The sequence below is a fragment of the Mustelus asterias genome, chromosome 9 (assembly GCF_964213995.1).
Source record: "Mustelus asterias chromosome 9, sMusAst1.hap1.1, whole genome shotgun sequence".
NCBI lineage: Eukaryota > Metazoa > Chordata > Chondrichthyes > Carcharhiniformes > Triakidae > Mustelus > Mustelus asterias.
Window position 1 is genome coordinate 133,399,979 of NC_135809.1, and position 24,537 is coordinate 133,424,515.

General features: G+C 43.5%; 1 protein-coding gene across 1 annotated transcript in view; it reads right to left on the reverse strand.

Moving 5' to 3' along the window:
* Window positions 1–24,537, reverse strand: part of hsd17b12a (hydroxysteroid (17-beta) dehydrogenase 12a) — a 169,510-nt gene that overhangs the window by 61,432 nt on the left and 83,541 nt on the right. Inside the window, exon 6 of the mRNA XM_078221050.1 lies at window positions 17,385–17,429. Coding sequence (XP_078077176.1) covers window positions 17,385–17,429 — 45 coding nt within the window. The remainder of the gene's footprint in view (window positions 1–17,384; window positions 17,430–24,537) is intronic.

Below are 24,537 nucleotides of genomic sequence, written 5' to 3' on the forward strand. Positions count from 1 at the left end.
TAGGGTTAGAGAAAGATCAACTTAATACAAGGTAGGTCCATTCAAAAGTCTGAGTTGGCATATGATCCCAGACTTTTGTATCTTTTTCCCAACGGAAGAAGGTGGAAGAGTGTATGTCCGGGGTGCGTAATTATACTGGCTGCTTTTCCAAGGCAGCGGGAAATGTAGATGGAGTCAATGGATGGGAGGCTGGTTTGTGTGATGGATTGGGCTACATTCACAACCCTTTGTAGTTTCTTACAGTCTTGGACAGAGCAGGAGCCATACCAAGCTGTGATATATCCGGAAAAGATGCTTTCTATAATGCATCTATAAAACTTGGAGAGAGTTGTAACAGGTATGCTTAATTTCCTTAGCCTCCTGAGAAAGTAGAGGCATTGGTGGGACCAGGACAGGTTGATGGTGATATGCATACCTAGAAACTTGACGTTCTTGACATTCCACTTCATCCCCATTGATGTAGACAGAGGCATGTCCTCCAATACACTTCCTGAAGTCGATGACTATCTCCTTCGTTTTACTGACATTGAGGGTGAGATTGTCATCGCACCATTTCACCAGATTCCGTCTCATTTGGTTGAGATCCGACCCATGACAGTGGCGTCGTCAGCAAACTTGAAAATGGAGTTGGAGGGGAATTTGGCCACACAGTCAAAGGTGTATAAGGAATATAATAAGGGGCTGAGGACATGGCCTTGCGGGCCACCAGTTTTGAGGACAGAGCAGGAGCCAAACCAAGTTGTGATTCTTTCTGGTTGTATGCTTTCTATGGTGCATCTGTAAAAGTTGGAGAGAGTCGTAGTGGACATACCAAATTTCCTTAGTCTTCTAAGTAGAGGCATTGGTGGGCTTTCTTAACGAGTGTCGGTTTACTATCCTTACCTTGTTCGATCCCCATAGAGGCCAATAACTTTTTAAAAATATATTTGAATTCCCAGTGACCAACTTAAAGAAATTACACCAAAATATTTCACGTTTTAAGACTTTAACAGTAACAAATGAAAAGCAACACTGATAAACATTACTTAGTAGGTACTCGAGACACCATCCACAGAGAAAACATCCACCACTAGTTTTCTTATACAACAGAGAATCAATGCTACGTTTATACATGACATCATGCTCTTCACGGAACCCAGTCCAAACTTACTCCCAGCTTCAAATTGGCTTGTTTCCCCGTTTCACCAATCATAATGTCCAGAGACCATGTTGCGAATAATCCTGAACAGCAGCACAGTTCACCCTGATGATTCTTTCCTCCAGCCGTGATAAAACTTTCAGAGTTCTTAAATTCCTGCCAGTTCCATCTCTTTGATCAGAGAACCAGTTGCCACCAGCATTCTGCCTGGAAGCTAACACAAAGTAGCCTTTCCCTACAGCCACTGTCATCTCTGTCTCTCCAGCAGTCACTCTCTCTGCTCTGATTCAAAGTCTCTGAGACAGAAGTCCGCAATAAGAATTTTGCTTCTGCCTTTTTTCTTCCAGTGCTAAACCTGGCACACGATTGTCAATAACACCAGTGGCGTGCCGCAGGGATCGGTGCTGGGGCCTCAATTGTTTACCATTTACATAGATGATCTGGAGGAGGGGACTGAATCGAGGGTATTCAAGTTTGCTGATGACACGAAGGTGAGTGGGAAAGCGAATTGCGTGGAGGACGCGGAAAGTCTGCAGAGAGATTTGGATAGGCTGAGCGAGTGGGCGAGGATCTGGCAGATGGAATATAACGTTAGCAAATGTGAGGTTATCCACTTTGGAAGAAATAATAGTATATTGGAATATTATTTAAATGGAGAAAAATTACATCGTGCGACTGTGCAGAGGGACCTGGGGTCCTTGTGCACGAATCGCAAAAACTCAGTCTGTAGGTGCAGCAGGTGATCAAGAAGGCGAATGGAATGTTGGCCTTTATCACGAGAGGGATAGAATATAAAAGCAGGGAGGTCTTGCTGCAACTGTACAAGGCACTGGCGAGGCCGCAACTGGAGTACTGTGTGCAGTTTTGGTCCCCTTATTTGCGAAAGGATATATTGGCCTTGGAGGGAGTGCAGAGAAGGTTCACCAGGTTGATACCGGAGATGAGGGGTGTAGCTTATGAGAAGAAATTAAACAGATTGGGTCTGTACTCGTTGGAGTTTAGAAGGATGAGGGGTGATCTTATAGAGACATATAAGATAATGAAGGGGCTGGATAGGGTAGAGGTGGAGAGATTCTTTCCACTTAGAAGGGAAACCAGAACTAGAGGGCACAGCCTCAAAATAAGGGGGGGCCGGTTCAGAACAGAGTTGAGGGGGAACTTCTTCTCTCAGAGGGTAGTGAATCTCTGGAATTCTCTGCCCATTGAAGTGGTGGAGGCTACCTCGTTGAATATGTTTAAATCACAGGTAGATAGTTTTCTGATCGATAAGGGAATTAGGGGATATGGGGAGCAGGCAGGTAAGTGGAACTGATTCGCTTCAGATCAGCCATGATCTTGTTGAATGGCGGGGCAGGCTCGAAGGGCCAGATGGCCTACTCCTGCTCCTATTTCTTATGTTCTTATGTTCTAACACTCGATCTAGGCCCCCAGTCCTGTTGGTAACCAGGCCACCCAGGCTTGTCATTGGACAGAACTAACACATGACCCTCTTCATTACTCCATTTTACCGTAAATTAAAGAGACTGTTTAAAACATAACCATCTTATAAAACCTCACATTCAAAACAACCTGTTTTTGGACCATAGAAATTTGATCTCTCAGACCCCTTACGAATTGGATGCTTCAAGATGAACTGCTCTGCATGCCACTTTTGAGTCTTTCTCAACCCAGGATAGGTTGAAGAGTCAGCATGATAGACTAAGCACTAATTACTGTGAAATTCTTGAGTTTTGCAGGCTTATGCTGCATTCAGAAAATCAGATATATAATTAACAATCACTCCCTTACAGAGGAGGCTGCAGCTTGATAGCTACACTCAGCAAACTTCTTTCAGCTTGCTATTTTAACATTTCTTTCAATTTAATTATTTTTGTAATCTGTCATTTTACTTGTCAGTTCAGTGCACTCCATATAAACATGCTTATAGAACAGTGGGGAACCAAACCATTAAAGAGTATATGAACCAGGTGATGCTGGGAGCACCCTGGCTCTACACCTGTATAATTGTGACACAAGCCAACCTTTGAAGCACCTCGAGCCAGAGATAAACCAAAGGAAGCGGCAAGAAAGCTGTCTGTCCACCCACTCAATGTAATTAGCTTGCACAATGGAGTCATTTAGTCAACATTCAACCCTATAAGAATATACCAGTGGACAAATGCATTTATTTCAAGCATGTGATTAATAAATTTATAATATTAATTTACAATCCTCATGGTTATTGATAAACACCAAACTAATAAAAATTCATTCTTTCCAATTTTTTTGCACCATGTTCTCTTGATAGAGTAAAATATTTGATTTGATTTATTGTCACATGTATTAGCATACAGTGAAAAGTATTGTTTCTTGTGCGCTATTCAGGCAAAGCATACCGTTCATAGAGAAGCAAAGGAGAGAGTGCAGAATGTAGTGTTACATCATAGCTAGAGTGTAGAGAAAGATCAACTTAATACGAGGTAGGTCCACTCAAAAGTCTGATGGCAGCAGGGAAGAAGACGACCTTGAGTCGACTGGGATGTGTCCTCAGACTTTTGTACCTTTTTCACGATGGAAGAAGGTGGAAGTGTGTGTCCGGGGTGCATGGAGTCCTTGATTATGCTGGCGGCTTTTCTGCGGCGGTGGGAAGTAGAAAGAATCAATGGATGGGAGGCTGGTTTGCATGATGGACAGGGCTTTGTTCGTGACCCTTTGTAGTTCCTTGCGGTCTTGGACAGAGCAGAAGCTGTGATACAACCAGAAAGAATGCTTTCTATGGTGCATCTGTAAAAGTTGGAGTGTGTGTCATGGTGGACATGCCAAATTTCCTTCGCCTCCTGAGAAAGTAGAGGCTTTAGTGGGCTTTCTTAACTATAGCGATGGCATGGAGGGGCCAGGGCAGGTTGATGATGATCTGGACACTTAGAACTTGAAGCTCTCGACTATTTCCACTTGTCCCTTCACACAACCAGATTTTAATGGACTATCAAATCCTTAAAACAACTGCTTTAATCAGAGAAAGCGAGCGGGAAGAGAAAGGGAAAGAGGTAGGAGACAAGAAAGAAAGATCAAACTTTAACTTTAGTCCGCTCCCCACAAACCCCTTCAATTCTCCAAGGGCATAAAACTTACACAGATGATCTACAACTGAAATAGACTGTCAGCCCGATGGCGAGTATGGCAGGGTTAATTTTCTCAAAGAACAAGATAAAATGGGTTGAAATGTCAGTATATTTAACTCCTTGTAACAAGAGGCTTGACACCATCTACAGCAGCCTGCTTAATTAGCACCCCAACCATCACCTTGAATATTCACTCCTTCCATCACCACAAGTGGCAGCATTGGGTACTATCCACAAGGTGCACTGCAGCAACTCGCCATGGCTCCTTCGACAGCACCCTCCAAACCTGTGATCTCCTACAAGCGCAGAAGATGCATGGGAACACCACCACCTGCAGGTTCCCCTCCAAGGCAAACACCATCCTGACTTGGAACTGTCACCATTCCTTAAACTGTTTCCGGGACAAAAATCCTGGAACTTCCTCCCTGACAGAACTCCAAAATACATGGACTGCTCAAAGGCAGTTCACGACCACCTTCTCAAGGGCAATTAAGGATGGGCCTCACCAGCAATGCTCACATCCCGGAAGTGAATAAAGAAAAACATACTGCAGCTAATGTGTAACTGCAAAATGAAGAACAAAACACAGCAAAATAAAAATATCCAGACACCCATGTGTGTAAATGTATGTTATTTGATTAGTCTGCAAAAGAGGTAGTGGTAATTAAAGCATACTGAAATACAGATACATCTCTTCATTTAGCCAATTAAAGCAGGATTTTAAGATAGTTTTTTCACCCTTTATATGGCTTTATTTAAGGTGGTCCAGTTTGTGGCACAATTTAGCCTCCATCGTTGCTCAATTGAAAAAGCACCATTCCCTATTTTGTGGAGATTCTTACAGGTAACGCCCATCCAAGCACCGAATTGCCTTCCTGGAGCACTTAGTCAACTTCTCTATCCAACCAACAAGAGCAACCCCACTATAGAAGGATTGTGAAGGGATTACTTTTATAAAACGAGGTTTTGAACTTCTAAATTCCGTAACTAAAGGCCCAAAGCTTTTGTTTCAGCTACGAGGCAGCCATAGAATCAAAACATAACTGGGAAACCAGAGTGGATAGAACATCAGTTACTTTAAAATCTCTCCATTCCGCAAAACCCAAATACCTCCGAAAAGGAACTGGAATCTTTTGGGATTAATTTCAAGGCAGAAAATTGCTCACAATTAAAACAGGAATTTTTTTTTTTTTTAAAGTGTTTCATCAGTGAGGAAATGTGTCTGTTGACTTTTAATAAGAAAGTTGATGATATTTTAATTATTGCTCATCTTAAGTTTCCTCTTCACAAACTGTTGGATAAACCCGTTGCCAAAGTTAGTGAAAATGGCAGCATTTCTTTGCAATTTTATTTCCTCCATTTGTGGAATATCGGCTTCTCAGCATTTACTGCCCATCCCCAATTGCCTTCGAAAAGGTGATGGTGAACCACCTTCCTGCACTGCTGTAAGCCCATGTGGAGTATCATTTTCCCTAGCAGTTTAAATACGACAGTGGTTTGCTAGGCGTTTCGAGAGGGCGGTTGAGAGAGAACCACATTGCTGTCACTCGGGAATCACAGAAGGCCAGGCCAGCTAAGGACAGCAGGTTTCCTTCCCATAAAGGCATCAGTGAACCAGCTGGATTTCTAAACCACAAAACAGTAGTTACATATTTCACGCTTACTAGTTATTTAATTAACTAAATTTGAATTTGCCAATTGCCATGATGCAATTTGCACTTGCACCTCCTGGTTTTTAGTCCTCTGAATTATGAATTCATTTGCTACCACTATTTTACCCTATCGAAAAATCTCAAGTATATTTGGGAAATATTATAAATCAATTACAAAGTCAATAGAATGGTGAAAGAACTCGGTTACAACTTGCTAGAAACTTAGGGATGTTTTAATTTTGGAAAAATAAACTCAAATTGATTGCTGTGCCATCCATATTTGTACTTTTAAAACCAAAGCATGCACTTCCATTGTCACAGGTTTGTTATATTTCAAAATGCTTCCGACATTTGCCATTACATACATTTCAGCTCTGTCATCACTTGTTAATGTTGTTGCTCTCAATGGTCCCACATCTGTTCTCTGACGCTAGAGGCACCTTTTATTTCAATTTCAGTTTTAATGTTGCAGATTGTATTTGGCCTTTTCCTGCTGCCTGCTCTTGGACTTGTTACCTCCTTCTCCTGGGTATCTTTCTTCCTGTTGCAGATTACTACATCCCTTTCTAGTGCCCATTGCCCCTTGAATGTTGGATCAGGCTTCTGCCTCATTGCTACCTAATCCTTGTTCTATCAATCAGAGTTTAGGCTAAAATGCCATGACACTGCACTGTTGCCAAGCGACTCTGGTGGGCAACCATGGTAAAGGTGAGTTGATATGGAAGAATAGGAGATGGGAGAATGGAACTAGGAGTGGAAGTTAAGGAGGTCATAGGGTAAGGTGGCACATTGCCCAGCAAACAGAGCTTTTTGCTCAAAAGTAAGGCAAAATGCTGCTTGTTAGTGCCTTTTCTCCACGAAGCTTCGTTAAAATAAAACTGTATTCTTGAAACCGTCAAGCCTAACTCAGTGGTACATTTCCCACAACAAGAGTCATAGAGGTTTACAACATGGAAACAGCCCCTTCGGCCCAACTTGTACACGCTGCCCAATTTTTAAACATTAAGCAAGTCCCAATTGCCCGCGTTTGGCCCATATCCCTCTATACCCATCTTACCCATGTGACTGCTTTTTAAAAGACAAAATTGTACCTGCCTCTACAATCACCTCTGGCAGCTCATTGCAGGCACTCACCAGCCTGAAAGAAATGTCCCTCTGGACACTTTCGTATAGAACATAGAAAAGCTACAGCACAAACTGGCCCTTCGGCCCACAAGTTACGCCGAACAATTTCCTTACCTTCTAGGCTCATCTATAACCCTCTATCTTATTAACCTCAATGAACCGATCCAAAAGTCTCTTAAAAGACTCAATCGAATCCGCTTCCACCACCACTACCGGCAGCCGATTCCACACACCCACCACCCTCTGAGTGAAAAACTTACCCCCAACATCTCCTCTATACCTACTCCCCAGCACCCTAAACTTGTGGCCTCTCGTGACAACCATTTCAGCCCTGGGTAAAAGCCTCTGAGAATCCACTCTATCAATACCTCTCAACATCTTATACACCTCTATCAGGTCACCTCTCATCCTTCACCTCTCCAAGGAGAATAGACCTAGTTCTCTCAACCTATCCTCATAAGGCATACCACTTAATCCCAGCAACATCCTCGTAAATCTCCTCTGCACCCGTTCTATGGCTTTCACATCCTTTCTGTAATGAGGCGACCAGAACTGGGCACAGTACTCCAGGTGGGGTCTGACCAGGGTCCTATACAGCTGCAGCATTATCTCCCGATTTCTAAACTCAATCCCTCCATTGATGAAGGCCAGTATTCCATACGCCTTCTTAACCACAGCCTTTACCTGCGACACTGCTTTGAGCGTCCTATGAACCTGGACCCCAAGATCCCTCTGTTCTTCCACACTGCCAAGCATCTTACCCTTAATATTGTATTCTTCCATCCTATTCGACCTGCCAAAAGGAACCACCACACACTTATCTGGGTTGAAGTCCATCTGCCACTTCTCCGCCCAGTCTTGCATCTTATCTATGTCTCGTTGCAATTGCTGACATCCCTCAACACTATCCACAACACCTCCAACCTTTGTGTCATCAGCAAACTTGCCAATCCATCCTTCCACTTCCTCATCCAGGTCATTTATAAAAATCACAAAGAGCAAAGGTCCCAGAACAGATCCCTGGGGCACCCCACTGGTGACTGACCTCCACTCTGAAAAAGACCCATCCACAACTACTCTTTGCCTTCTGTGGGCAAGCCAGTTCTGAATCCACAAAGCAACGTCCCCTTGTATCCCATGCCCCTTCACTTTCTCCATAAGCCTTGCATGGGGCACCTTATCAAACGCCTTACTGAAATCCATATAAACCACATCTACCGCTCTTCCCCGTCTAAGTGTCTAGTCACATCTTCGAAAAACTCAATCAGACTCGTAAGGCATGATCTGCCTCGAACAAAGCCGTGCTGGCTACTTCTAATCATACTATTCCTTTCCAAATGTTCATAAATCCTGCCTCTCAGGATCTTCTTCATCAACTTACCTACCACTGAGGTTAGACTCACCGGTCTATAATTTCCTGGGCTATCTCTTCTCCCTTTCTTGAATAACGGAACCACATCCGCCATCCTCCAATCCTCCGGAATCTCTCCCGTCTCCATTGACGATGCAAAGATCATCGCCAGAGGATCAGCAATCTCTTCCCTCGCCTCCCACAGTAACCTGGGATACATCCCATCCAGTCCCGGCGATTTATCTAACTTGATGCTTTTCAACAGCTCCAACACATCCTCTTTCCTAATGCCCACATGCTCAATCTTCTCAGTCCACTGCAAGTCTGCACTGCAACTACCAAGATCCTTTTCCACTGTGAATACTGAAGCAAAGTATTCATTGAGTACCTCTGCTATTTCAACCAGTTCAATACAGACTTTCCCACCGTCACATTTGATAGGTCCTACTCCTTCACATCTTATCCTCTTGTTCTTCACATACTTGTCGAATGCCTTGGGGTTTTCCTTTATCCTGTCTGCCAAGGCCTTCTCATGTCCCCTCCTGGCTCTTCTAATTTCCCTCTTTAGTTCCTTCCTACTAGTCGTATACTCTTCTAGATTTCTAACATTACCTAGCTCCCTGAACCTTTTGTAGGCTTTTCTTTTCTTCCTGACTAAATCCGTTACAGCTTTCATGCACCACGGTTCCTGTAACCTACCATAACTCCCCTGTCACATCGGAACATTGCCGTACAGAGCTCCAGACAAATTTTTCTTGAAAATTTGCCACATTTCTTCCGTACATTTCCCTGAGAAAACCTCCTTCCAATTTATGCCTCTAATTTCCTGCCTAATAGCATCATAGTTGCCCTTACTCCAGATAACACTTTCCTAGCTCAGCTGATCCTATCTCTCTCCAATGCTAGTGTAAAGGAGATAGAGTTATGATTACTATCCCCAAAATGCTCTCCCACTGATAGATCTGACACCTGCCCAGGTTCATTCCCTAATATCAAATCAAGCACAGCCTCTCCTCTTGTAGGCTTATCCACATACTGTGTCAGGAAGCTCTCCTGAACACACCGAACAAACTCCTCTCCATCTAAACCCCTTACCCTAGGGATATTCCAATCGATATTTGGGAAATTAAAATCTCCCATCACGACCACTCTGTTATTATCACATCTCTCCAGGATCTGCTTCCCAATCTGCTCCTCCACATCCCTGCTACTATTGGGTGGCCTATAGAAAACACCCAGTAAAGTTACCGACCCCTTCCTGTTCCTAACCTCCACCCACAGATTCTGTAGACAATCCTTCCGTGGCATCCATCTTTTCTACAGCCGTGACACTATCCCTGATCAACAGTGCCACTCCCCCATCTCTTTTGCCTCCTTCCCTGTCCCTCCTGAAACATCTGAAACCCGGCACTTGAAGTACCCAGTCCTGACGCTGAGATAACCAAGTCTCTGTAATGGCCACCACATCACACTTCCAAGCAGCGATCCACGCTCTAAGATCATCCATTTTGTTCACTATACTCATTGCGTTAAAATAAACACACCTCAACCCTTCGGTCTGAGAGCTCCCCTTCCCCTGCTTATCCTCCCCCTCACACTGCCGACCAGCCCCTCTTATGTTTACTCCAACCTCCTCTCTCCCAGTCACCACATTTTGATTCCCACCCCCCAACCATTCTAGTTTAAACGGTCCCCAGTAGCCTTAGCAAACCTTCCCGCCAGAATATTGGTCCCCCTGGGATTTAAGTGAAACCCGTCCTTCCTGTACAGGTCGCACCTGCCCCTAAAGAGGTCCCAATGATCCAGGAACCCGAATCCCTGCCCCCTGCTCCAATCCCTCAGCCACTCATTCATCCTCCACCTTATTCCATTCCTTCCCTCACTGTCTCGTGGCACAGGCAGCAATCCTGGGATTACTACCTTAGCGTTCCTTTTACTTAACTCCCTACCTAACTCTCTATATTCTCTTTCATAACCCCTTCCCATTTCCTGCCTACGTCGGCAGTACCAGTATGCACCACGGCCTCTGGCTCCTCTCCCTCCCACTTAAGGATTTCTTGGACCCTGTCGGAAACATCCCTGATCCCGGCTCCAGGGAGGCAACCCACTATTCGCGTTTCTCGACTTCTTCCACAGAAACGCCTGTCTGACCCCCTCACTGTGGAGTCCCCAATCACCATTGCCTTCCTACTCCTTACCATTTTTTTCCCAAAGGGCTGGACTCCGCACAGGAGGCACGACCACTGCTGCTTCCCCCAAGTGGGCTGCCCCCCCAACAGCACTCAAACAAGAGTACTTATTCTTAAGGGGCACAACCACTGGGACCCTCTATATTCTTAAAGGGATCCACTGGATCCCAGCTGCCTATGCATGTCATATGCCTCCTTCTTCTTGACCAGGGCCTCAATATCCCGAGTCATCCAGGGTTCCCTACTGCTACCAGCCTTGCCCTTCACTCTATGTACTTACCATGAACCTTGGTTAACACACTTTTGAAAGCCTCCCACTTATCAGATGTCCGTTTGACTGTCAACAGATCTCACCCCCACCCCCACCCCCCCGACCCCCACCCTGCCCCCCTCCCCCTCCCGAGTTGAAAGCCAGTTCCGGAACTGGGCCAAGTAATCTTGGATGAAACTTGTAGTATTTTGGAAGTGTTACACTGTGGGATGCACCACCCTTTTACTGACATGCTCAAATTGAGATATCTGTCTTTGCAGACACACATAAAAGAGTCAAGGCATTACTTCAAGAAATCTGCAATCATTTCATATACTTCATATGAATGCAATTAGAACTAACTAGTTAGTCATCTCACTTCTGGTTCATGAGACCTTGCAATATGCAAAATAGTTGCCACACCCAGATGTTGAAAACAGTGGCCAACAACTGTACTGAGGAACCTTGATTAATATCAGTGACTATTAAGGCAGTTCTTCAGGTTGCTGAAGCATAAAAATGCTTTGGAGGCCTATAGGCTGCATCAGAAAATAACAGGTTGCATTCTGCCCTCAAGAGGAATATGTCGACAGGTTGTGGCTTTGTACAAGATTCTGTAAAGCTCCAGTGAAACGCAGTTAACATTGCTTGTAAAGCTTGCGGCAAACATGACATGTTAACAGTTCAGTTGTGGGTTAGAACTCAAACTTCCAATGGAAGGGTTTTTGTCAGGCATTGAAAGAGATCTAGTACAACATGTGGAGGTGCTTTTGGTGCAAATAAATGCACCTAGTAAAGAACTTTGATTAAGCTGTCATCGATTACTCTTGAACGGGATTGGCGTGGGCAGGGGGAGGTCAGTGGCTAGCTTCATAGTGGGAACTCGGCACTGCCAGGCCTATGAAGCATTTGATTTGGATATGCAGAGCATCAAGATGGCTGGAGAAGTCTTTCAATGACACTAAAGGTGGGAGAGTATCATAAAGTTAAGGGGAAAAAATTAGGTGACAAATACCAGAGGATATTATCTAGAGCTGGATAAATACAGTATTTGGTGTCGACCATGTTTAGGTTGCAGAAGGGTGGAACCAGTTGTTGAAGTGTAATGCATGTCAATGGTGTGCCCAGAAAAATGATGGCCACATCTTGGGTTGTGCTGCACAGCGTGCCACCCATGACGACTGCCTGGCATCGGAATTCTTTATGGTAAGGATTCAAATTCATCATAGTCAGCTGTCTAATGACTTACTGGTAACTATCCTCTTACTGGGCTTGATACAGAAGTTAAAGCAGGTCATGAGTTGGTGTCCCTCCAAAGTGACACATTTGGCAATGGAAATTTGAAACTAAGTCAATGAACCAACAGATTTGGTAGCCAAAGATCCAAGCCAAAGAGCTCAACAGTGCTTCAGAGTAATGATGATGATTAAGCAACCAGCTTGGCTCATCATTGGAACACCACCACCTGCAAGTTCCTCGCCAAGCCACTCACCATCCGCACTTGGAAACATATAGCCGTTCCTTCACCATCGCTGGATCAAAATCCTGGAATTCCCTCCCTCATAGCATTATGGGTCAACCCACAGCATGGGGACTGCAGCGATTCAAGATGGCAGCTCACCACCACCTTCTCAAGGGCAACTCGGGATGGGCAATAAATGTTGGCCTAGCCAGCAACGCCCATGTCCCACAAATGAATAAAATAAAAGATCTCTCAATGGTATTCCCAGTAATTTTATGCGGACGACACAAAATTGGCAGGACTTGCAGATAGTGAGGAGCATTGTCAGAAGCTACAGAAGGATATAGATAGGCTGGAAATTTGGGCAAAGAAATGGCAGATGGAGTTCAATCCTGATAAATGTGAAGTGATGCATTTTGGTAGAAATAATGTAGGGAGGAGCTATACGATAAATGGCAGAACCATAAAGGGTGTAGATACGCAGAGGGACCTGGGTGTGCAAGTCCACAGATCCTTGAAGGTGACGTCACAGGTGGAGAAGGTGGTGAAGGCGGCATATGGCATGCTTGCCTTTATAGGACGGGGCATAGAGTATAAAAGTTGGGGTCTGATGTTGCAGTTGTATAGAACGTTGGTTCGGCCGCATTTGGAATACTGCGTCCAGTTCTGGTCGCCACACTACCAGAAGGATGTGGAGGCTTTGGAGAGAGTACAGAGGAGGTTTACCAGGATGTTGCCTGGTATGGAGGGGCTTAGTTATGAGGAGAGATTGGGTAAACTGGGGTTGTTCTCACTGGAAAGACGGAGGATACGGGGAGACTTAATAGAGGTGTATAAAATTATGAAAGGCATAGATAGGTTGAACGGTGGGTAGCTTTTCCCCAGGTCGGTGGTGACGTTCACGAGGGGTCATAGGTTCAAGGTGAAGGGGGGGAGGTTTAACACAGATATCAGAAGGACATATTTTACACAAAGGGTGGTGGGGGCCTGGAATGTGCTGCCAGGCAAGGTGGTGGAGGCGGACACACTGGGAACTTTTAAGACTTATCTAGATAGCCATATGAACGGAGTGGGAATGGAGGGATACAAAAGAATGGTCTAGTTTGGACCAGGGAGCAGCACGGGCTTGGAGGGCTGAAGGGCCTGTTCCTGTGCTGTATTGTTCTTTGTAATTTCAATTTATAAAACATCTTTTGTTCTAATTATTGTGATCTAGTGATGGACCAATAATTTTTTGTTTAAAATAGACAAAGTTTAAGATCTCAGTTACACACCTGAAGAATAAAGCCATAAGATGGCAGTTTTAAACAACAAAAATAAAATTTACTATAGAGTCATACAAGTAAAATAATGTATGATATATATATTTGTACACCAAGATTCTGAATTAACAGGAGGCAAGTATGATTTAACAGACAGACTGTGGTCGAAAACACCATATTGTACATTAAATGGCAGATGTAACCAACACAGATCCTATGGATGTCTCAGCAACCCACCCAGATGTCAGTGACATCTCATCCCCTCATCCTACAGTCTCTCTCCAAATCTCATTAACTAGGATTGCAACGGGATCTTGATCAATTGGGCCAGTGGGCTGACAAATGGCAGATGGGGTTTAATTTAGATAAATGTGAGGTGATGCATTTTGGTCGATCGAACCAGGGCAGGACTTACTCAGTTAATGGTAGGGCGTTGGGGAGAGTTATAGAACAAAGATCGAGGGGTACAGGTTCATAGCTCCTTGAAAGTGGAGCCATAGGTGGAGAGTGGTGAAGGCGGCATTCAGCACGCTTGGTTTCATTGGTCAGAACATTGAATACAGGAGTCAGGACGTCTTGAAGTTGTTCAAGACATTGGTAAGACCACACTTGGAATACTGTGCACAGTTCTGGTCACCCCATTATAGAAGGGATATTAAACTAGAAAGAGTGCAGAAAAGATTTACTAGGATGCTGCTGGGACTTGATGGTTTGAGTTATGAGAAGCTGCATAGACGGGGACTTTTTTCTTTGGAGTGTAGGAGGCTTAGGGGTGATCTTATAGAGGTCTATAAAATAATGAGGGGCATAGATCAGCTCGATAGTCGATATCTTTTCCCAAAGGTAGGGAAGTCTAAAACTGGAGGGCATAGGTTTAAGGTGAGAAGGGAGAGATACAAAAAGGTTCAGAGGAGCAATTTTTTCTCAGAGGTAGTGAGTGTCTGGAACGATCTGCCAGAGGTAGTAGTAGAGGTGGGTACAATTCGGTCTTTTAAAAATAGTTTAGACAGTTACATGGGTAAGATGGGTAGAGAGGGATATGGGCCAAACGCGGGCAATTGGGACTAGCTTAGGAGTTAAAAAAGGGGGCAGCATGGACAAGTTGGGCCAAAGGGCCTGTTTCCATGCTGTAAACCTCTATGACCCTAACTCACTGTCTCCCTCAGGAAGGATTTCAAATCTTCACTTTTGAAGATTTCGCCCAAATTCCTTCAAAAGCTGTACACCTGGAACTTCCGAAACAGCTGCTCTCTTCCCGATGGTTCAATTTCTTCCCCAAGACTGTGCCCACAGGATTCACAAAGCTGCACTCTCACCTCAGATCACCAGCACACTTCCAACCCTTGTGCAGACCACTTGCTTCACTAAGCTCACCGTGCCCAAGTTTTTCTGAACCACACAAGTTCCAAACTGCATCCATCAACTGCACTGAACAGATCCCAGAACTTCTTCTGAGACCTAACTGCCTGGAGCCTGCTACCAGCAGCATCTTGTTGGTAAGGAGCCTCTTCCTCTGCTGTAGAACATGCCAATAAATTGAACTGGAGCTCCATCCATCTGCATGACAACATAGCCTTTCAGGGTTCAGTGAATGTTTTTAAATTAGTGTGGTAGCCTCAACTCCCAGAACAAAACAACTCTCCGGACTACACTTCTTTGCAAGCTGTGTGGACATCACATCTCCAGTTCTCCAGCCTAGTAAGCCCAACTGCTGTTTTAGGGTACATCTCTTTTATTCTGACTCTACTAAACATGGGTAACCTTCTGAGCTGCCATTTTCTTTTAGATGTTCTGGCAATCCCAAAAGCCTAGCATTTTAGTTACCTGACAGGGAACAACAATCTTCCCAGAACTGAACATTACCTCTAAAAATATTAATATGAATCAGATGTTCATCACATAATATAAGAATTGCTGGCCTAGGTTTTCGCAAAGGAGCAGAGCTCATCGCCGACCACAAAAAAAGCTGCCCACAACAATCTAGTAATCTCACGCATGGGTTTTGCCTTACACAAGTTTAAAATCTGGTGCCAAGGTAGAATCAGAATTATGGAAATATTATGCCACAGGAAACCAAAATGTGGCCCACTGTGTCCGCAACAGCTTTCCAGATAGGCATAAGGACTTAGTTCCAGTCTCCTTACTCTTCGTCATAAGCCTGCAAAATGTTTCTATTCAAGTAATCATCTAATGCCCTTTTGAATATCTTGCTTGAACCTGCCTCCACCACGCTTCCAGACAGTGCATCCCAGGCCTGAACCACTCGTGTGTGAAAAAGTATTTTCTCATGTCGCACTCGCTTCTTTTGCGAATCATTTCAAGCAAAGGGAACGTAAATGGTGATGATAAAGGCTGAGAATTGTGCTAAGAGCGTCGGTTAAGAGATAGCAATGTGAGAAAGGTGCAGAGCGTCAAAGGACAACCTGAGGAATGTGGCAATTAGCCTTAGTGGGGTGAGAGGGAAACCAGGAAGGAAAGTTGGGCTATCAGCAGCTTAGTGGGAATAGTAAGGATGAGATTGCCTGAAGACTGAAAGGTCAGAAAAATTTTTGACAAGGATATAATTGTGGCACTTTTTAAGATATGCAAACATTTCTAAACCATTTTAAATGGGTGGGATTATTAGTGGGAGAAACATTTGTTTTCCCTTTTGTTTACCTTCTATTGCCATTGAGACCGTGGACCAATACATTTATATCAAATCACCAAAGTGACTTCAACATTTCAGCAGTTAATGCAGTTAGTGCATGTAATACAGGGTGAAATCTAAACTGAAAGAATATGACCTTGCTGTATAACGTACATGCGAAGTGAAACAAAACACCATGACAGTGCTTCACAAATTATTGCCCAATTTGACCCCATTTTAACATCCTGTCTTTGAGGGCATTTAGGGATAGGTACCAATGTTGGTCATAAAAGACCCATGAAAATTAAAATGACTCAACGCCCGCAAAAACAAAGGAGCAATAGACCATACTAATTTTCAAAATATAATTATATTTTGCATATTCCAGATCAACATACATCATTTAAACATGAAAATCAGTTTTAAATACTTTGTAAAAATGTTATTCAATCTCTTCATTTGATGATCGCCAAGTTCTCCATATTGCCCAATGACAGAAGACTCAGTGAAGCTCCACTCCCCCACGCTTCTTCTCAACCCTCTAACTCCCATACTCACTCAGATCCTCCTCTTCCCAATCGCCCCTCCGCCCACTCACACTCAGCTCCCCCTCTTCCCAAATCCCCTTCCATCTTCTTGCTCACTCACTTGGCAACTGGTCTTTCCAACAGCCTTAGAACAATACTGAACACGTGTGTTGGATGCGACAGGCCACTCCATGACAAAGCTACCCTGACCAGCACTGATTCACTGCAACTAGCTGGAGACTCGGGCTCCTCTGCTCCCTCCTCCCCCCAGAGTGGGCCAAATGGGATCCTTCTGTGCATGATTCTAGAACTTGAGCTGCCACAATGGCACAGGAAATGTAATTATCTTCAGTTTTAAAAAAGGTGAAAATCAACCAGCAGTTCGATTCGTTCACCACTTTGGAGGCTGATTATTGGGTGCGAGATGCACTGCACAAAAGTCCGCTGATATTCAATGTGCAAGTCACACATAAAAACTAACTAGGTGGATACTGCTATCAGAGCCATACCCTGCTCGAATCACGGAAAGGAAAATGAGAAAACTTGAGAGAAATAAAATGAATTACCAAATAACGTATGAACTTAATAACATGTTAAACTTGCACTTTTGCAACACTATTTTAATCAATGTGGTGTAAACCATCTTAAAACAATGTAAATAATTAAAACTCTGCAGTTATGAAATGAATTTGTTTTACCTTGCAGACCGACATAATGTTGATGTTTATCATCTTGTTGATAACCTGAAAGAAACAAAACTGTGTTGTTAATTTGTTCAACAGCATTTTGTTTCCACTTTCTCAATGCTATAGCAATAGAACTTAAATTAACAGAAGGCCGACTCTATTTACTGCATAGCATATACAATACAGATCAGGCCATTCAGCCCAACCTCTCCTTGATGTTTTTCTGTTCCATTTGGGCCTTCTTCTATCCTTATTCATCTAAATCTATCGTGGTAACCATCTATTCTCTTCTCCCTCATATGCTTGTCAAGTTTCCCCTTAAATACATCAATACTACTCACTTCACACAAACCTCGTGGTAGTGAGTTCCACATTCTCACCATTATTTGGGTAAAAAGGTTTCTCTTGAATTCCCAATTGGATTTCTTGGCGGCCATCTTATATTGATGGCTTCCAGTTATGCTTTTTCCCACATTCCCGGACATACTCTCTTCCATCTTCTTTCGTCAGGAAAAAGTCTGAGGTCATGTGCCAACCAACTCAAGAACAGCTTCTTCCCTGCCGCCATCAGACTTTTGAATGGACCTACCTCGTACCAAGTTGATCTTTTTCTGCACCCTAGCTATGACTGTAACACTACATTCTGCACCCTCTCCTTTCCTTCTTTATGAACGGTATGCTTTGTCTGTCTGGTGCGCAAGAAACAATACTTTTCAGCGTACACTAATACATGACAATAATAAATCAAATCAAATCCAAGTGCAAATATTCTCTGTATCAAAAGATTTTAAAGATCTGTTAAGTCACTCATATTTTTTCAAGAGAAAAGTCACCCAGCCTGTCGATCGCTTCCCACGATGTATTTCCACACATTTTTGATATCATTCTTGCACATCTCCTATCCAGTGCATTTATATCCTTTTAATGTGACAATCACAACTGCCCATAATATTCTTCAGCATGGTCCAACCAAGAACCGACGCAGGTTTAGCATAACTTTCCTACTTTTCAATTCTATCTATCAAAAAAATAAAGTCCATTGCTTGCTCTTTATGGCCTTGCAAACCTATGGCACAACTTTTTGAGATTTGTATATTTGTTCTGAGATCCTGCATCTTCGAAGTAACGAGCAACCCCTGGTTCTTTCTCCAAAATGTGCTACTTCATTTGTGTGTTGAACTTCATTTACCAATGACTTGCCCATTCTGTTACTTTATTATGCCCTCCTGAAATCTGCTGCCTTCCCCGCATTATTGACTATGCCTCACAATTTGGTGTAATTGCAAATTTAAAAATCGTATTTTTGATTCCAAAGTCCAAATCGTTAATGTAAATTGTGAACTGCACTGATCCTTGTGGAACACCACTTCCCACCCTCTGGCATCCCGAATAACTAACCTTTACTCCCATTCTCTGTCTTGAAGTCAGCTAACAATCCATTCTGCCATTTGTCCCATGACTCCACATTCATGTTCATTAATCTGGGGCACCCTGGTGACGCCCTTTTGAAAGCCCAGTTGTACATCGTGATGTGGAGATGCCGGCATTGGACTGGGGTGGGCACAGTAAGAAGTCTCACAACACCAGGTTAAAGTCCAACAGGTTTATTTGGTAGCACGAGCTTTTGGAGCGCTGCCCCTTCATCAGGTGGGTGAGTGACTCACCTGATGAAGGGACAGCGCTCCGAAAGCTCGTGCTACCAAATAAACCTGTTGGACTTTAACCTGCAGTTGCACATCAGCATGAACTGTAATTTACAAATCTGAAAAACAGTTTTATGGTTGGCTATTTTCGAAGGGTAGAATACTTTTAAATCTAGAATCCAACACAATTTAAATGCTTGACAATGGGTTTAGAATTAGGCTCCGCTGTTTTCTACGAGATCGAGAATGCCCATGGCTCTTCGAAGACGCTACAACAGACAACAGCAATTGCTTCCCTCAGCACAGTTTAGTGTTTCTGAACTGGGTCATGTTTTTAACTCTTTCAGATGCGCATAAAGCCCTGTAAGTATAATTAGCGCACAAAACAGGATACATTACAGAACTCTTGCGCAAATCTGCTCAGGAAAGAAGATGTACACCAAACTTTTGGAATACAGTGTGCATGCCCAATCTTTAGTCTCATGAGACAAAGGGCTGAACAGCAAAAAAATACAGGTGGCATGGGGAGGAAAAGTGCAACAGAAAGCTTGGTAGAGGGAAACAGTGAGGGAGGGAATGTGCAAAAAAGGAGAGAGAGGGTGAAATACATAATAGGAAGTACAATGAGCCAGATTTTAAAAGATTATAACGAGAAACAAAGCTCTTCAGTACCACATTAAGTTTCAAAAATTGGTCAATCATTCCTCTTCTATTCCACTAAACTCTATACTGTTCACCATAACAACTCCACTAGAACTAACAAAACCTGCACTTTCTTCTCTCTCACTCCTGGACCTCCTCTCCAAACTACCCTCTCAATGGACACAAACTATTGCTAAATACAAATCCAAAAACCTACTTCCAACCCATATACTGTCTTGTACATTAGCCATTGACATGGATTTTCCTGACAATTAACTTCACTAAACATTAGTTCATCTATTGGGCGATTTGGTGGCACAGTGGTTAGCGCTGCTGCCTCACAGCGCTAGGGACCTGGGTTCAATTGCAACCTTGGGTGACTATGTGGAGTTTGCACGTTCTCCCCATATCTGTGTAGGTTTCCTCCAGGTGCTCCGGTTTCCTCAGTCCGAAGATGTGCAGGTTAGGTGAATTGGTCATTCTAAATTGCCTCTTAGTGTCCAAAAAAGTGTAGGTTAGCAGGATAAATGAGTGGAGTTGTAGGGATAGGGACTGGAATGCTTTGTTGGAGAGTCAGTGCAGACTTGATAGGCCGAATGGCCTCCCTCTGCACTGCAAGGATTCTGTGCATATACAAAAAGATCATACATGTCTATATATCTGGAAAGTCACATGATTTCATGGTGCAGTCTGTACATATTGGAAACACACAATGCGACCATACAGGTTCAAAGCGCAGCTCACCACCATTTTCTCAAGGGCAATTAGGGATAGGCAATAAATTATGGCCTAGACAGCGACACCCACAAGCCGCAAATGAATAATAAGAGGTAAATTATAATCACTCTTGTAACTTCTGTTCATGTTCAGTCTTATTTCCATTATCATTGTTCAGTTCTGAAGCAGTACATTACTTCCTTTTCTCATTGGTGCTTTTTTTGAACATTTTGTTCCTGCTTGCTGTACGTCAACTAATGTGTTCTGAATAGATTCTTCAACTTTTTATGAAAATGACATGTGAGCCAATTAGGTGCAAATGTGATGTACTTTCAAGTGAAACACTGAGGTGTGACAGAATGAAGAGATTTCTATAAATAGATAAATAGAGCACACAGAGTACAGTTCATACTGAAGGGTAGAATTTTCATCCTCCAGATTAAAAAAAAAGTGAATGAGAAACAAATATTTTCTATAGAAGATATAATAAAACAAAAATAGACAGGCCCAGTTCAGGATTTTGTTACAACTGCTATTTGAAATGAAAATAATATCGTGGTGATAGAATCAGCTTTATATTCCTAACATTGCTACTGCAACTGTTCAAATAGAAAATCCATGGTGTATTTTCAACTTATCTACAAAAAGTTATCTGCATAGCTGTAGGGGTGCTATTTGTGACGTGGAGATGCCGACGTTGGACTGGGGTAAACACAGTAAGAAGTTTAACAACACCAGGTTAAAGCCCAACAGGTTTATTTGGTAGCAAATGCCACATGGCATTTACTACTAAATAAACCTGTTGGACTTTAACCTGGTGTTGTTAAACTTCTTACTGGGGCTGCTATTTGTACACAGTAACTTACTTTACTAATTAATTCAGAAATCTTAATATATTAATTGTTCTGTAGAAATGCAGAACAGTTGGCAAACATTAAACAAAAATGCAAGATAACTTCTAAAGCAATGAATCGCGGGTGTTTTGCAGTCCGATTGTTTTGATGCAGATGTTTACCACATTTTTAATACAGTTTGGCCACTTGGGGGGGCTGTTACACACAAATTCTCATCCCTTCAAAATAAAGTTCAGCCCATTCACCAAATAACCAGTTTGGAAACAAAACATTAATTTAGCCATTGATTTTTTTTTTTGCTATTACTTCTGCTGCCCTTGCTGGTTTTAAGCAGGACTAAAGTCTCCCCCAGTGCTGTGTCTGTGAGTAACAGAATAAGAAGTTTAACAACACCAGGTTAAAGTCCAACAGGTTTATTTGGTAGCAAAAGCCACACAAGCTTTCGGAGCTCCAAGCCCCTTCTTCAGACGAGTGGGAATTCTGTTCACAAACAGGGCATATAAAGACAATGACTCAATTTACATGAATAATGGTTGGAATGCAAATACTTACAGCTAATCAAGTATTCGCATTCCAACCATTATTCATGTAAATTGAGTCTGTGTCTTTATATGCCCTGTTTGTGAACAGAATTCCCACTCACCTGAAGGGGCTTGGAGCTCCGAAAGCTTGTGTGGCTTTTGCTACCAAATAAACCTGTTGGACTTTAACCTGGTGTTGTTAAACTTCTTACTGTGTTTACCCCAGTCCAACGCCGGCATCTCCACATCATGAGTAACAGAATAAGCAGATCACCTAAGAGTTGGCAGGTGTAAAGAGAAATCAATGACCTGTTCGAATCGTAGAATCCCTACACGCAGAAGGAGACCATCTGCCCTATTGAGTCAGCACCAAATTTCTGACAGCATCTTACCCACCCACGCCCAACCCCCTGCCCCCTTCTCTTAACCCCATGCATTTATTCCACTAATCCCCCTAACCCCTAGGGGTCAATTTATCATGGCCAATCAACCTAACCCGCGCATCTTTGGACTGTGGGAGGAAACCGGAGCACCCGGAGGAAACCCATGCAGACACGAGGAGAACGTGCAAACTCCGCACAGACAGTGACCCGAGGCCAGAATCGAACCCGCAGTACTAACCACTGTGCCACCATGATAGAATGGGCAAGGTTTCCTTTTTCTTCCACAGGACAAGGGCCTGCCGGTGTTGCTGATCCCAAATTGCCCTGGAGAAGGTGGTGAGTGAGCCAACTTCAATATTAAAAGAAGTTGAATCTGTCATTTCTGTAAGTCAGGTTGCATCATAACGGTCCTCTTTCTGTTCCACAGCACCCAGATTCAGAGCACATGGTTTAAAACATTTACACACTCTGGGGGGGGGGGGTGGATTTTCCCATCCCACCCACCACAGGAATCGGAGCGGGCGAGGGACGGACCATGCAAAGGTCTGTTGACCTCAGGTGGGATTTTCCAGTTTTGGGGCGAATGCTGCCAGAAAATCCTGCCCATGAAGTCTGTTTGTACTCATTTACTCCATTTCCACAATTACTAATAGCGATCATAACTCTATCTCCTTTATGCTTGCATTGGAAAAAGAGAGGATCAGGCAAGCTAGGAAAGCGTTTATATGGAGTATGGGGAAATATGAAGACATAAGGCAGCAAATTAGAGGAGTAAATTGGAAGGAGGTATTCTCGGGGAAATCTACTGAAGAGAGGTGGCAGTTTTTCAAGGAATGTCTGTCCAGGGTTCTACAGGGAGGAGTTGGTAGGTTAAAGGAACCGTGGTGCACGAAAGCTGTGCGGGACCTAGTCGAGAAGAAAAGGAAAGCGTACAAAAGGTTCAGAGAGCTTGGCGAAGATAGGGATCTAGAAGAGTATACGGCTTGTCGGAAGGGACTAACGAAGGAAATTAGGAGAGCCAGAAGGGGTCACGAGAAGGCCTTGGCAAGTAGAATTAAGGAAAACCCTAAGGCATTCTATAAATATGTGAAGAGTAAAAGGATGAGACGTGAAGGAATAGGGCCTATAAAAGGTGAAGGCGGGAAAGTCTGTACAGAACCAGTAGAAATGGCAGAGGTGCTTAATGAGTATTTTGCCTCGGTTTTCACAGAAGAGAAGGACATGGGTGGATGTACTGTGGGCTTGCGGTGAACTGAAAAGATTGAGTATGTGGACTTTAACAAAGAGGTTGTGCTGGAATCTTTGAATGGCATTAAGATAGATAAGTCGCCAGGTCCGGATGGGATGTACCCCAGGTTACTGCGGGAGGCGAGGGAAGAGGTTGCAGAGCCTCTGTCGATGATCTTTGCATCGTCGATGGAGACGGGAGAGGTGCCGGAGGATTGCAGATGTGGTTCCTATTTTCAAGAAGGGGAATAGGGATAGCCCAGGAAATTACCAACTGGTGAGTCTAACCTTAGTGGTTGGTAAGCTGATGGAGAAGATCCTGAGGGACGAGATTTATGAGCATTTAGAGAGGTTTAGTATGCTCAAGAATACTCAGCATGGCTTTGTCAAAGGCAGATCATGCCTTACGAGCCTGGTGGAGATCTTCAAAAATGTGACTAAACACATTGATGAAGGGAAAGCGGTAGATGTGGTTTATATGGATTTTAGCAAGGCGTTCGATAAGGTCCCCCATGCAAGGCTTCGCGAAAAAGTGAGGGGGCATGGGATCCAAGGGGCTGCTGTCCTGTGGATCCGGAACTGGCTTGCCCAAAGGAGGCAGAGAGTGTATATAGATGGGTCTTTTTCTAATTGTATGCAATATTATCCCTTAACCCAAAAAGTCAAATTATGTCGAAATCAGTTATATAATCAAGAGTGTTTAGTTGTTTTGTTGATTGTTTGTTACATTCCTTAAGGATCAAACACTCAAACAGAAAATCCTGTTGATCTGATGCAAGTAATAATTCTTTGGCAAACTAATAACCTGAAATATCATAGAATCCCCACAGAAAGAGACCATTTGGCCCATCGAGTCTGCACCGACAATAATCTCACCCAGTCCCTATCCCCGTAACCCCACATATTTACCCTGTTAATATTCCCTGACACTAAGGGGCAATTTAGCATGACCAATCCACCTAACCCACACATCTTTGGACTGTGGGAGGAAACCAGAGCAGCCAGAGGAAACCCACGCAAATATGTGCAAATTCCACACACCTGAGGCCGGAATTGAACCCGGGTCCCTGGCGCTGAGGCAGCAGTGCTAACCACTGTGCCGCCTATCTATTATTCCACAGATTAGTCTATCATTCCTAATGACTGTTTTAGTATGTTATTACTTAAATGCTTGTTCA